Source organism: Drosophila persimilis, unplaced genomic scaffold (assembly GCF_003286085.1).
Source record: "Drosophila persimilis strain 14011-0111.01,24,50 unplaced genomic scaffold, DperRS2 tig00000124-arrow-pilon, whole genome shotgun sequence".
Classification (NCBI taxonomy): domain Eukaryota; kingdom Metazoa; phylum Arthropoda; class Insecta; order Diptera; family Drosophilidae; genus Drosophila; species Drosophila persimilis.
In genome coordinates this window covers 7,618,541-7,633,160 of record NW_020825294.1, presented here as the reverse complement: position 1 = coordinate 7,633,160, position 14,620 = coordinate 7,618,541, and the positions used below count along the sequence as shown (strand labels likewise).

Genomic DNA, 14,620 nt, shown 5'->3' with positions numbered 1-14,620 from the left:
GTATACTTTATTGCCCAACAGATTCGTTGTGGTTACTTAATTATCTTTGGCCATAAACTGCTAGTGAAATTGGTTTCTGCATTTTGTATTGCATAAATAAAACAAATTCCACATTAATTATACATTTTTTCTGGCATGCTAAAATAAATTAGGAGTTTTTTCAATTAGCATTGAGGGCGTGATTAACTACAGATTTTATTTATTTATTCAGCAAACTGTGCTAATCATCGACCATAACCTTTGACAGTTGATTTGGGTCTCGACTCACCGTGATTTTCAGCCTCGCTATCGCGGGTGATTCCAGAGATTCCAGAATGGCTGTGGCGCTATTGTAGTTGCCCACAAGCAGGCAATACTGGGCCACGCCACTCCAACGCTCCACGGTGCGACTCCGGTCCTCGATGCCGCCACACTGTCATGGTGATGTTCCCGGCAGAGGGTGCAGCATTTGAAATGAAAGATTTATTTGATTACGGAAGTTAGTTAGACGTTGCCAATGGATGGTTAGAGTGAGAGAAGACGAGCGACGACACACGGACATGGATGGACCCACGTGACTTGGCCGAAGTTTCAATGAGTCGCTTACACGGCCAACTGGCAAACTGTCAATGGGACAGTTACGAACGGCATAAATTATAAGCCATCTTGCCTGGCTGCCCGTCCGACTGCCTGCCTGCCTGCCTGCCTGTCTCCCGAATTCCCAAGTAAAGTCATGTGAGTCCGTGGACTCGTACCTGGACACGTACTGCTCTGCATATTTAGCATGCATGGGAATTTTAATTCAATCCACAGGGTCTAAGGACTCATGCGCTACGTTTAACTTGAGCACCGTGCCTGGTCTGACCCGCTGGTTTGGGCCAGGACTGGACTGGAGCGGATTGGTGAGACTCCGACATGGTTATGAACCCATCTTCCTCGGCTCCTTCCGCATTACCCCACTCACCTGCAGTATCTCATTGCAAACAAACAGACGCAGACGTGCTGACCAATCCAGATACGTTTCCAGGTTGCATGTCTTCTTTGGATCCTGTGCGCCGGGCGGTCCGCCCGATGTTGATGGTTGGTCCCATTTCTTCTGCATAAAAAAAAAAAGAGAGTGCTACAGTGGAGGGTTTCGGTAATGAGATATCCATTACTAATATCGGAAATTGTTACGGGTATACGCAAGCGTTGGGAATAATAATTTTCTTAGATATAGAATGATATAGAGTGAAAACCGCCCTACATTTGATGACTGGAAACTTATTTTCTTCACTCTGTCGGCAATGATAAGCCAAGCATCAGCAGATACTAGCACTATTATTAATACGGATTAGGAAGGTACTACAAAAGATACTATTTATAAAGATCTAGATGGCATATTCTTTATGCAGTCACAAGCACTTCTCTCTGAAGTTTGCATCCATTCGAAGTAGTCCAACAAACCCGCCTACGAGTACAGGGTAGAAGGTTAAATCCAGTTATAAAAAATTTCTGTGGAAATGAGATGGGAACTGCAGAGGAGTGGACTGAAGCGAGACCCTACAGGGGGAGCATTGTTAATGAAGCTGCTTGTCATCATTTTAATTGCATGTCCTTGTAAGTGAGTATAAGTGTGACTGTATTTTTTTGTGTTTGTCTGAGTGTGTATGAGTATTCTCTGTGTAATTTAATGGTAAATGTTGACTTGTGCAAGGAAAACTTTTGCAATTGAGAGAGTTCAAGAATACGCGTATAATTTAATTAAGACAGAGAATAATGTGCGGTTTTCTTGGACAGTTCAATTAAAACCTTGGTTGACGCTGAGCGAACTATTAAATATATGTATAAATTCTGTTAGAGTTAGAGAGTTCGACTATCAAAGTTGTGCCATAAAAACCAACAGAAAAAGAATGCCAAAGGTAATTTCTCTTTTCGTTGATAAACATGATAGCAGCTACGATTCTGCTATCAATCTCTTCAGAAAATCTGCAAAATTTCATGCTCCCTCTTAAACCTGGAAATTTTGCCAGTACTTACCTGTTTATCCAACAGAATCATGCTGCTGCACTGCAGGAACTCCTCGCCGCCAATGTGCTTGGCCAATTTCTTCTCCAGTCGGCATACGATTTGTGCGTATTGCGTGGCAGTCGGACAGTTGAATGTTGTTTCGACTACGGTCTGCAGCCAGCACCCAAAAAAGCCCAAAGGATGCAAAACAAGACAATGATTTAAAGTGGGGATTAGGCAGATTGCTCTTCCAGAGCTCCGCATCCACTTACCTTGTCGGTAGTGCTGTTGGTCTGTTGGCAGGCACGGAGGTCGGCCTCATGTCTCTCTAAATCAGTCAATCGTTTTAGTAAGGCACTCAGTGTTTGGGAGACAACGGCTTCTAAATGCGAATTGGAACATCTGCATGGGGGAGATTGGGTTCAAGTGTTGTTCTTGCTAAGTTCCTGAAGAGGGAAATGGAATTTTCTGCTGCTCACCTGGCAACGATATGTTTGACATGGCTCATCATGCGCTCATCCCGATAGTCGTAGGGGAACTTCATCGTCCACTCGGCCAAGAGGGCTACTAATGATTCTAAACATTCGCTATCAGGTACCGAGTCCAATAGTTTACCCAGCAGTTCATGGGGACGCAGAAATAGGCGTGACGATAATAAAAACGAGAATATAAATTCCTGCAAACGAATAAAAGAAAAATAAAACTCAATTAAGCTTTATCTACACAGCATAATAAAAACGAGAGGGAATTATACAGTAGAGTGGATCGACAGTGTGATACGCTGTAACTAGTTTTGAATATAAAACTATAGTCAATAATATGCTGGGAGTAATCTGATAGATTCGGATATTTAGGTTTTATTGAGTATTGCCTTTGATGCTGACCGAGAATCTGGAGATATCCTATTCGTGTTGCAAGCATCTAGTCACAATCATAGTACCCTTGAGCATAGGGCATTCCAAATGTAGTTCCCATAGTTGGAACATGTCAGCAATTAGCTTTATTCCTTGTCGTTATTGCTGGGCTTAGCCAACTTTTCTTTTGCCGAAGGCCAGAGCACATCAGCTCCATCAAATTAGCGCTAATCTCCGGATTTGTTTGCAACGATTTAATTATTTTTGCACTTGGTCCTTGTGGTCCCAAGTCCGCTCTCTCTCGCATACGGGATTGTCCTTGTATCCTGTACCCAGTCTCTTGTTGTGCTTGCCCTTTGGCTGTGCTTGGATCTGGGTTCGGGCCTGGCTCTGGGAAAGGGCCACGTTGGTCTGTTGGCTGCCTTTTGGTTTGTGGTTTTTCGGCTCGTGCCAGAAAATTCAACTTGGCAACTGTTTAAGAGTTTGGCTGGTCCTAGCGACTAAGTAGGAACTGATTTGTATTCCATTTGGCGTTTGAAATATACGAGATACATTTACGATTTTTGGAGAGTTGCATTTAGGGGAGAAGTTTTTCCATAAGGAAAAGTCTTTAAAGTTTGCCAAAAATACAAATTTTGTATGTTGATTTTTGCTAAAATATGTTTAAGGTTTAAAAAAACACATACTCCAAATAATATTTAATTTCGGAATCATTTTATTTGTATTTAAATAGAAAAATATGCAAAAGATATTTGTTCATTTGCAATTTAGAATAGGCCAAATGAATTTCCATTTACAATTCTTTTTATTTTGTACAAATTGCCAAAAAATAATTCCAAATAATATGATTTATTTATTTTATGGCAAGAATTTCATTAAACATTTAACATGGAAGCGGACAAAATTGCAATATTTACGAGCAAATTGAGATTCAGTTTTCATTTCCCATTTATTTTCTGATTTCTTTTTAATTGGAAATATGTACATAGTTGAAACATTCCAGAGTAAAAATGATGATTCTTACCTTATCTAAGTCGATGACATTCTTGGGTATTAGCGCCTCGACGAGAGAGTCCAATGGCCCAGAAACTATTCTACCGTTTATGTACATAATGCCACCGGAACCCAAAACCGAGCTCTGTCAAAAGATATGCAAACAGTAAATATATATTTTTATTTGAAACTAATTACTCTCTCGAGGGGTAATAGGGAGGGGTACGGGAAAAGCCAGGGTAAATGTAAATTAAAATCAAACCAATTTACATGGCTAATCAAATGCTGGGTCTGGCACAGAAAAAACTGAAAATTATTATTAAATTGCCATTTGGCAAAACATTTTGCTTAATTACCGCTGAGCGTACCTCAAAATTAATATCACATTGGCTGCGTTTGTGCGGATTTTTGGGCACATCGTACTGGACGACATCGTCCCCGACACCCACACGGTTGTGCCCAACCGATTTTGCGGCAAGCTGCGGACAAACAAAGTGCAAATTAATGGATAATAAAGGGTCCGTCCTCAAAATGTGGATATATGTAGGTTCATAGGTGCTCCAGAGTTCGCAATATACAGAAATTGTGTGTGTATTTTACTTGGAAAACAACTACGTGAGATGCAGAACACACACTCTATTGCAGAGTTTATAGCTAAAATTGTAATATATCTATGGGGGGCAAACCAGAGGTCCTGTCGTTTATTTGGGGGAATAAATTAATGAGTTATGCTTTGAAACACTTGAAATGTATGCTTTAATGTAAAAAACTAACAAAATAGATTTAAAGAGCTTCCACAACTGCTTGCGAGTTGCTGTTGGGGTGCAAGAGCTTTCCGGAACACAATCGAATGTCATGAATGAAAAATGATTGGATACGAGTATGCGGAATGCACTGTAGTAATCACTCACCTCGATTTGCTGAAACCCCATTTCCAAGTCATATGCACTCAACTGCTCCGCGCTGTGTCGCCGCCTGTAGCGTATGCCCAGGCCCCCGGGGCCAGCGGCAAGGAAAGCTGTCTCCGCTGTCAGATTGCCGGCATCCAGAGAGAAAATGCCACCATTTGCCGCCTCGAGAGATGCAACCGGCTCGTTCTCCAGGCAGCAGTCGTCGCTGTCGGAGCTGCTGCTGCTGCTGGGGTGGCGGCAGCGACGACGCCGACGATGGCGGCATTTGTCGCGATCCCGCTGGCCGCGCGATTTTTGCAGCACAGTCTGCTTGCAGCGCATGCCGCAGGCGATGGCAGATATCTTACTGGCATAAAAGTACATCGCCATGTGTCACGTTCGGGCAGCCGCTCCTGACGCGGTCATGTGTGTGGGGGCTGTGTGGGTTGGCTGCTTCTGGGGTGGTGTGTCCTTCGGACGGACTCCTGTCCTCGTTTAATGCATGAGCATGGATCGGGCAGGTGAAAAGTTACCCTTCCTCATGGCTGGACACGTAGGTGACAGTGCGGTTGATTTTCCTCCAATCAAACGTCAATTTCGTTTGGGATTAGAGGCTCGGCTGGCGCGCACTGACCAAACGACTCTCGTATTCCGTTTTAGTCCTTTGGGGTAGGCTTAGTTGACACTTCATTCCGTATATCGTTTCTCGATTTTCCAATTTCCACACCGGCTCTTGGGGCTTTTTCAATGCCTGCAACAGAAAAAAGAGGCAAATCAGAAATTGCGTCGGGCTAATACTCTAGGCACAAGCAGCGTCAACAAGTTAACTTTTCGGTCCATCGCAGCACATTACTCATACGCCGTGTTGCTCTCGAACAAGTGCTTAAATCACTGGCCTCCTCCTATAGCTGCCTCAGTGAAAGTGTGTCTATGTGTGGGCGTTATGGTTACGGTTATTATCCCTTTGGGCCCACTTCCCACTTGCTACTCATCAGCCCATAGACATGTGCGCATCGTCAATAAGGGCGTAACCGAAACGTCCGGATGGGAAGGAAAAGGACGGTTGCCCATTACTTGGGTCGATGGCAATCATTAAATCACTGCAGATGCGTTAAGACCCAACCAGCAACCGAAATCAGAATTGATGTATAGACGCGTTCAGACCCCCAAATACCAAAAAAATCATCAATGATGTATAGATTGGTTCAAGGTTATCCATGAATAAACATTTTTGGCCTGGATTTCTTCTTGTATAGAGTAAAAGAGGCGAATGGACCTTTGTTCTTTGGTTTTGTGGCTATTAAAGATGAACTCTGAACTTAATCGAGAGCAAATGTACATTTGCTGTAAGTATGTAATAATATATCCATATTGGCTGCGTATGCATATTGATTTATGGTGGCCTTCCGGTTAGGTGTCGAAAGCATTCAATAATGTTGATACTCATGAATATAAATTCAAAAAAATACATTATTTTTCATGAATTTAATGGATTTCTCCACGCATTCACGAATTCAATAAAGAGTCTCATTAGCTTGAAAATAATAATTTCTTGCATTAAATTTTTGATCTTTACACCTTCGTTTTTTTGTTCAATCATGGCATCAAATGAACAGATTTATCCTTCCCTGAAAAAGCCTTAAAGCAGACAGACCCAAATCCAAAAACGGTATTAAGAATTCGTGTATTCTCTGCAGGCTGTGTCGAAAAAACTTTTTCCCATATTATGAAGGGATTTCCACGTGCGCGGATTTTTCAAGGCAGTCCGTTAAGGAAATAAGAAAACTGTGGCAGGCGGCTTGAAAGGAGATTTGCCAAGTACAAAAGATAACAATAGCTCGGCAGAGGCAGATTGCAGCTTGATACGTATGAAATATCCATTAAATAATAAATATATGCAAATATGTACATGAAACGCACAAGGCAGCGCCTGAAATACGGACGTGGATTGTGATTAAAAGGAAGTTGCTGTTGAGAGTGCACTCCAGCACCTGTCTGGCAACTGCTTATGGAAATAAGCAAGCAAATCCAATTTATATTAACCTAATTCCGGCTCGTCATCATCTTTGAGTCATGGCTTTTGTCAGCCAAAATTCAACAGTTGCCGTGCCCCCCATTCACTCGAACTTTCGAATTTCCCAACCGAAGTGGCATCAATTGATGGCAATGCCAGAAGCAGAAATCAATGCCATGTCAGGGACTGGTGCTTTACACAATGCTCTTTTCATCTCCTTAAGAAGTATTTTCTTTCACAGCCTCAGCTTCATTCCAACTTCAGTTACAGACCCATACCAAGGCGTCGCATGTTGCGTCAGTCACAAATTGCCAATTAAGGAGACCAGATTCATGGGTGCTTCATCTGTTGATGAGAGTCTCCTTACCTTTTGCATACCTACTATTTGTATTTGGATTTTTGTTTGGATTTGTTATTTACATAATTTACAATCCCAGTCGAAACAGAAAAGGGATTACAGGCTTAGTGGTTCAACAAATACGAGAGTATCCTTTCGGCTGTCCATCTATATGGAATGAATATAGTCGATTGGCAAATAGTCAAAGTGAATCACGAATGAGCTTAAAATAGGAATCATTCGCCAATAATCGTTTAAAATAATTTTTAGGGGAAAACGCATGTTGGACAAGCCACATTTACATCCCAAATTTCACATATGGTAATGTATATGTTACAAGGAACCCCCAAAACTACATAATCCAGTCAACAGTTGTGAAATTACAATTCAAGAGGAAATCTGAAAGGGGGAATGTGCCAAAAAAATGCTCAAACAAGAATTGGCACAAAAATATATCTCATGCTGCTTTCATTTGCATTACATTTGAATACCCTTAAAGAAGGTAATGTGATTTTGATTAAATATTTGCAACGAATAGAAAGTATTTTCAAAATTAAATAATTTTAATTTGGGTATTTTTGATGGCTATCTTTTCTTCAGAAAACTCGGCAAGATTGGGTCACATTGGACAATCTATCAAAAAGCATGTTCAAAACGAGCTTAACACTCAGAGTATATTCAACACAAGACCCGAATCTATTCCGCTCTGAATGTAGTAAATACTTTCTCTGTTTTTTTTTAAGATGTCAATAAAACAGTATTATACATTTGTAAACGGTTTTTAAAACATCGATAATATGATCTGATTACCAAATCACATTTCTGCCATTGATTGTATATTCAAGACTATTTAATCTGGAAAACTGGTATCAGAATTAGAATACTTTAGCATGTTTCTGCTGAAGGAATATATCTTATACATATATGTGTATATGTATATTTTGTTGATTTTTTAGCAATCAGTTGCGCAAGACATCAGTAAAGAGATTTATGGACTTAAGGCACAGATTTGATAGGATATACAAACTTCGGCATATTAAACTTGTTCATCTTTCCTGCTTTTCTTTTACATAAACATAAATTTGTGTGTGGTCTATTTGTGTGGTATATCTGCATGGTTTCTGGTGTATCTATGTGTGCAGTGCTATGTGTTTGTTTGTGTGAGACCGGCTCTTGCCTTATCTGCATGCATACGTACATATATACATTTTGTGTTGCCTACTTTTTGGGGCAGCCGTACATGACGAGTTTCAAGCTCAAGTGAGCGCAACAAAGGCGGAACACACACAAAACTTATGATAGGAACACATACTCGTATTCGACAAAAACTTGTACGAAGTTAACTACATGTTATGCCTGCCCCGCCCACATCTTTCTGGACAGCCCCACATTGTTGGGTATCCAAGGCTATAGACAAAGAAGAGAAAGAAATAAATCTTTCTTTCTTATTCTTTTTTTTGGCAGAGAAGCTTATTATAATTCCAATCATGTCGACAGACTGTAGGATCAAATCTATGCGGAAGCCTGGCAATGAAATATTTTCAATTTTAATATTGACAACGCAAGTTCTTCTTTTTTTATGGACGATATTGAGTGCCTCAGGAGAAGGGTGGGACATAGTAGATGTAGAGGCAGGAAAAGTGCCTTAGTGGAAGTGAAAGATATGGTAGACAGAGAGGCAGGGAAATATCCATCAGGCTGACACATTTTGTTCCGTTTTAATGCCCATTACTGATGCCTTGTCTTCACTTTTATGCTCAAGAGCGGAAAAATAAAAGCAATACTCATAAGTATATACTGAGAAAAAAGGCAATCAATTATATTGAAAACGATAAAGATATTCGAAAAAGGTCGAGCCCGTGAGAGGGGTTTGAATGGCATACGCATACTGTAAACGAATATTAAATGAAGTTCAATTACTAGGAAAGTTCAAATTCCCTCAATCAACCCCATGGTTGTTTGTTTTTGTTTTCCATAATTTTGTTTTTTTTTACTCAATGGCATGACCGCAAAAATTGCTGATTGCTGCACTTGTTGTTCCTTTCATAGCCATCGCTCCTTGGCTGGGCATTTCCTCCTTCCCCCTCGACAAGCTCCATTATTAATAGTAGAATTAGAGAGATACAGATGCAGTTGCAGATGGCAGCCTGCTGTGTTAGTCCACCACAAAAGGTTTCAATTGGTCACAGTGTGCCATGGCATGCGATTGAGTGAATGGAATTTTAACCACTGTTAATAATCATCTTCAATAATCTAAAATATTTTCAGCTTGGTTGTGAAACTCTCGAATGCTTTGCATATTTTAAGACCAATCCGAACTTTGGCTACATTCCAAACAAGTCCCGGTCGACAGTGGGTTGGGTACAGGCAGCAGCTGCTGCAAGTGTCCTCAAATCTATTAGCATAAAGCTGATAAAAAATAAACTGATGTCGCTGTCGTTGTCGCTGTTGTCAACAAGCAGCAGCAACACTGGCAACAAAGGAAGCTGTGGTAGGGGCAGAAGTTGGAAAAATGTAGCCAACAAACAAACAACAAAAACCAGCAAACAGCAAAGTGGCTACGAATTTCCGTTGTTCTTGGCTAAGCGTTGTTCCAACAAAACGGGGACCGCAAATCGGGTTGGAAGAATTTCTTTAAAATTCTATCACCTTCAGCTTGATTAAAGCTTAAATAATATTTTCTTTGCCTACATAGCTCTCACTTTCAATATAGCTTTTGATATATTTTTTTGTTGCGTTTTAGTTGATTAGTATGCTACAGGAAAATTATGATTCTTTTCTAATATTTTCTGATTAGTATTAAATACGGAAACTGGAGTCATTGTAACTGGAAATCCAAAAAATCTCCTTCCTGCTCTTTAATTTAAAATATTTCCACATTTTCTGTGATTAAAGTTCTCGTTTGTTAATCAGATACTTTAGGTTCTACTATAAAGTTAAATTTATTCAAATTTATAATTTCAATTCCTCCAATTCGAATGGATTTGATTGTTTTTCCCGTTTTCCATTAGCATTTGATTTTATCGGCTTGCAGTTTGTTTGCTTTCACTTTGCTCGCATTTGTGTTTTCTGCAGCTGTTTTCCCCTCTTTTTCCCCCATCGGATTTAAAATCAATTATATTTTTGCTTTTTATTCTACTCTGCAGTTATTTATTGGCGCGGTTCTTCCACTATCTAAAGATATTTACAACAAAATCATTGATTTTTCATATTTATCACTTTATTGCATTTGGCGGAGGGTCGTAAGTTTTATCCAGTAAATGATGTGTGGGATATTTATATATTTACTTATGAAAACGGATTTATTTGGGCATTATTTGATGTTAGGAGATGTGGAAACGGAAACTGATAAGAAATCTAAAGATCGGTTTGTTTTTGTGTCGAGAGATGGTTCATATGTATTATTTTTCTGGATTTTCTGTTGTAGGATAAATCCGATGTAAATGAAATGTTTTTAGGAGTAGTGTTATATTCCTTTTCATTGGGATGGCTATACATGAGGGAAAAATGTTTGAAGGTATAGGATAGCAAGAGACTAATGTTTGTTGACCTGTTGATTGTGTATCCGATATGACAGACATTTATGAGTTAGAATTATTTGACGGGGCAACGTTTGAAAAAGCCACGTACTGTGTGTCAAAGATGAAAGAGTTAAGGGAAATTCTAGGGAAATGATTTTTCATTCAAATGTTTAATCTTCAAGCCATGGACTCCAGTAAACTTGTACTAAGTAACCTGCTTGGGACACTAAAAATGTATACAAAAGAAATGAAATAATGCAAAGTTATCAGCCTTTCTTCCAGCGAAGCAATTTATTCCATCATTTCAACTCTTTGCACTGTCAAAGTGCTCAAATTAAATACAACTTTTGTGTAATTTTCCTCACTTTCAGTAGATTTTCCTCCTGCTGCGTTGGACAATCAGCATTTACATTAGATTTAATTAGCATTTTTTACGCTTTTGTCTGCGATTTGAACTGGGGGAAAGTGCGCTAATAAAAGTGCCTTTCAAATTACATTGAAATTGTCTCTGGGCTTGTTAACTTGCCGCCATTTGTAAGGTTTTAATGAAGGCAAAGTTAAAAAAGCACTTTTCACTCGATTTTTTTCTGGCCCCTAAGCTCTGGACCCTCGCAGGAGGACACCGACCCATCTATGGTACATTTTCCAGCATGGCTGTCAACTTTTCTGCCTGGCTGACGATTTGTACTAGAAACAGCTTAAAAGTACAACAGAATTGCACAAAAACGCAAAAGTTGTGGTGAAGTGACTCGACAAAGAGATACTTGCTGTTTAGATCCTATTGAGGATTTACATGAGCTTCCAAAATGATATGCTTCTATAAAACTCTAGGTTCCATTCTCAGTTTTTATTACTGGGCACACGGACGACAGGTCCTTATCGAAAGAGGATCACCTGGGAACATGCCTTCCTTATTCTGCCTTGTAATGATTATCCGCCATCACATAAAAGCATACCTATTCTTTCTGCCTGTTACATACACATTCAGAACTACAGTATACCTTTTCAGACCACAAATATAGGGTAAAAAAGTGGAAAAATGAAATAAAAAAGCGCCAAGAAAACTGTCAACGCCATGGCTCTGCGTGTGCTATAAAAGTGGCGCAAAAGAGAAACCGAAATTAAATTACTTTGACTTTCGATTCTAGACCATAAAAAAATGCATTTGGGTCAGCTCTAAATTGTGTGAGCGAGATGTCCGCTTCCTCCAGCATCCCACCCACCCATGAAAGTGAGTCCTCTCGAAATTAATACAATGCCAGCGACAACAAAATTTATTTAATGACTTTTAAATTGTTGTTGTATCAGATAATTTATTAGAATCACCGCATCGACCAGGCCCACGACCAGGCAACCGCAATGAAACCCAAGCCCAAGCCATGCAAATTTCTTATCCGTCACTTTTTATGGCAGCCGTAAAAAAAGTCTAGAAAATCGGCTCAAAGTCTGAAAGTATTTTGGCATCATCATCAATCTCTTTGGCCAGAAATTTGCCAACTGCATTGCCAAGACAATTGTCAAATTGATGATGGGTTTTTCCGCTCTGGCGGATGTGTTTATGCAAATGCATCTGGGATCGGTGCAGATGGCTTTGGCATATGGAAATTAGTTTTCGCTGGGGCACATCTTTTTTGAGGGTTATTGAGGGTAGGCAATCCATGGAATAGATTGAGCATTGGGGGTAGAAGGATTATTATATTTGTTTTTGATCGTATGAGTTTCAGTGATTTTTATAGGGAGAAGATCCATCGTCTACTAAAATGGTATCAAAATTAATCCAAGGTATCAAATGAAACTTGAAAAACTGATGATGGTTTTATTTGGGCTGTATCTTTTGTATCCGAGACTCCTCCAGTTGGTAGTCGAACTTAACTGAGTTTAATCAATTAATTACTTTCCGTGGGACATTTGTACATGTACTCAAATGTGACACAATCCTGGACACAAACAAAGAAGTACTCGCACTCAACTCAACTTAATTCATTGCATTAATTGAAAATGAATTATTGTTTAACAGCCATAAGTAAATGAGATCCAATGTCCGAGCTTCATTTTGCGAGCGGAAGTGGACACTATAAGCCAACGGCAATCGCAACAACAGGAAAAAGATTTAATACGGTCGAGCAACAACACCGAAAACTGCAAATAAACGCTCAGGGATATATACGAAAAAGCCTGTAGTGACGCGGCGAACAAGTATCGGGCACATATTGGCAATCGGAGGCAATGAGGCACCCAACATTATCGACATTACCGGTTAACGGTAACGGCTACGTGGAAAGTCGACAGAAAGTCATAAATTATGCATCGTTTTCGAGAGGCACAGCAGGAGAGCTGGTTTCCCAGATAGGGTGCACTGCTTTTGTTTGTCGATTGGAAATTTTTGGGTTCTTTTATCGCGTGAATTTCAACCAAAAACAAGATGATTGGTTAACCGATTGCGTAGACACTCTTTCAGATACAATAAACGAAATCGTTGTTAAGACCTTAAAAGAAAAGTCTAGACTTTTGAGGTAGGAGGTACAATTTGGTAGTCTATAATTATCGTTGGACCTACCTACGACCTCGTACGCAGAGGATACACTTTACTGAGGTTGTCTATTTGAGTACATGCTTACATTAGTTTTATTTTAGGACCGCATTTGTTAAGTCTTTTCTCCACTTGTGTTTTGTTGTCGTATTTATGGGTTACAGATCTCTGTTTACACCCGTACAGTCATAACTTGTCTACTTTATGTGATTTCTTTAGAGATCGGTTTTGTTACATGAGTGAATGAGTGTACAATAATATATTTATGTTTAAACATTCTGCAAAGGGCCGAAAGTGGCATTGTATTGACGATAATATTGCAAAGTTATTATAAAGTTATCAGACTTAAAACAAAACATTTACTGATTCCTATTGTTCGATTCCTAAAAAACAGCTTCCTATTTAGAATGGAAGTCTTTATACAAAATTGTCTTGGGATAGGTTCGACTTTGCGGGAAAGGCCATAGAAAAAATAAATAAATAGTTACACATCGGACTTATATTCGTTGCAATATTATTGCAATACCCTCTGCAAAGTGTATAAAGAAAGAAACATCTTCCTCATTTGGGAGAGTGTGTGGGAATTCGGAAATTACAAGTTAATCGAACGTTGCATACTTACTGGCGCAGTAAGTCGGGCGGAACCATATGCGATACTACTTATTTATGCCAGTTGAGGAACATTTTCAGCAATTGAAATTCATATATATTGATTTTTTGTTAAGAAATCGCCAAACTCAGCTCCGCTGCTGCCGCTGACAGCTGTATTCGATATTCAATAAATACAAATAGAAATCCGCACGGGCAGGGCTTTGGGTGTGGTATTCTTTGCATACATCAATTGTTGTGCGGAGAATTAGGATTTCAAACTCACTTTCCATTAAGATAATGGAGGGAACTGATAGAGACTTCAATAATTTCGATTTTGAGATCATTCCTCATTGATGTTTTGGGTCACATAACATTTAATTCTCACTTTTGGATGATGTTAAATCATTATTATTCCTTTAGTGAATTTTTCGTAAATTTTTAAAATTTTGTTGGTAATATTTAATTTGTTTTTCTAAAACGTATTCTTAAATATTGCTACATCAATTGCCGATTCAAATATTTAACTTAACAAAACCGTTCTGATATATCCGCTCCCTAAACCGCACTCTCACAGAATCCACGACGAACTGAAGTGCGGACCCTCTTCGGGGGACATATTAAAAGCTGTTTAAAGGCTCCGAAGCCCTAACAGCGAACAGAGCTCCCAAAATATAATAATAGCGGGAAATTTCTTGTGTATTCTGTTAGAGCAAGCTACCATCGAACATGCTCGATGTTCCAACAGAACATGTTTGCCGGTGGTTCGCTTGTGTGGAACTAGCACAACAGCCATATATAATATAAATAAAAGGCAGGAGCTGTAGAGATGTACAGGGAAACCATTCAAAATTTCACATTGCATTGCTTTAATTACCCAGCCTCATATGCTGGGTGACACCTAGAAGTATGCCATACGTACAAA

The 14,620-nt window shown here is 39.5% G+C and overlaps 1 protein-coding gene across 2 annotated transcripts in view; it reads right to left on the bottom strand.

Moving 5' to 3' along the window:
- LOC6596333 overlaps nucleotides 1-13,977 on the bottom strand; it is a 29,737-nt gene extending 15,760 nt beyond the window's left edge. Inside the window, exons 1-9 of one of the 2 annotated variants that reach the window (XM_002021435.2) lie at nucleotides 13,730-13,977; nucleotides 4,727-5,456; nucleotides 4,184-4,294; nucleotides 3,847-3,960; nucleotides 2,448-2,644; nucleotides 2,241-2,370; nucleotides 1,999-2,139; nucleotides 944-1,075; nucleotides 269-412 (exon numbers count right to left, since the gene is read on the bottom strand). In XM_002021435.2, coding sequence (XP_002021471.2) covers nucleotides 269-412; nucleotides 944-1,075; nucleotides 1,999-2,139; nucleotides 2,241-2,370; nucleotides 2,448-2,644; nucleotides 3,847-3,960; nucleotides 4,184-4,294; nucleotides 4,727-5,095 — 1,338 coding nt within the window. In that variant the 5' untranslated portion in view covers nucleotides 5,096-5,456; nucleotides 13,730-13,977. The remainder of the gene's footprint in view (nucleotides 1-268; nucleotides 413-943; nucleotides 1,076-1,998; nucleotides 2,140-2,240; nucleotides 2,371-2,447; nucleotides 2,645-3,846; nucleotides 3,961-4,183; nucleotides 4,295-4,726; nucleotides 5,457-13,729) is intronic. The other variant, XM_026987601.1, reaches the window with a different exon arrangement.
- Between the last annotated feature and the right edge of the window lie 643 nt (nucleotides 13,978-14,620).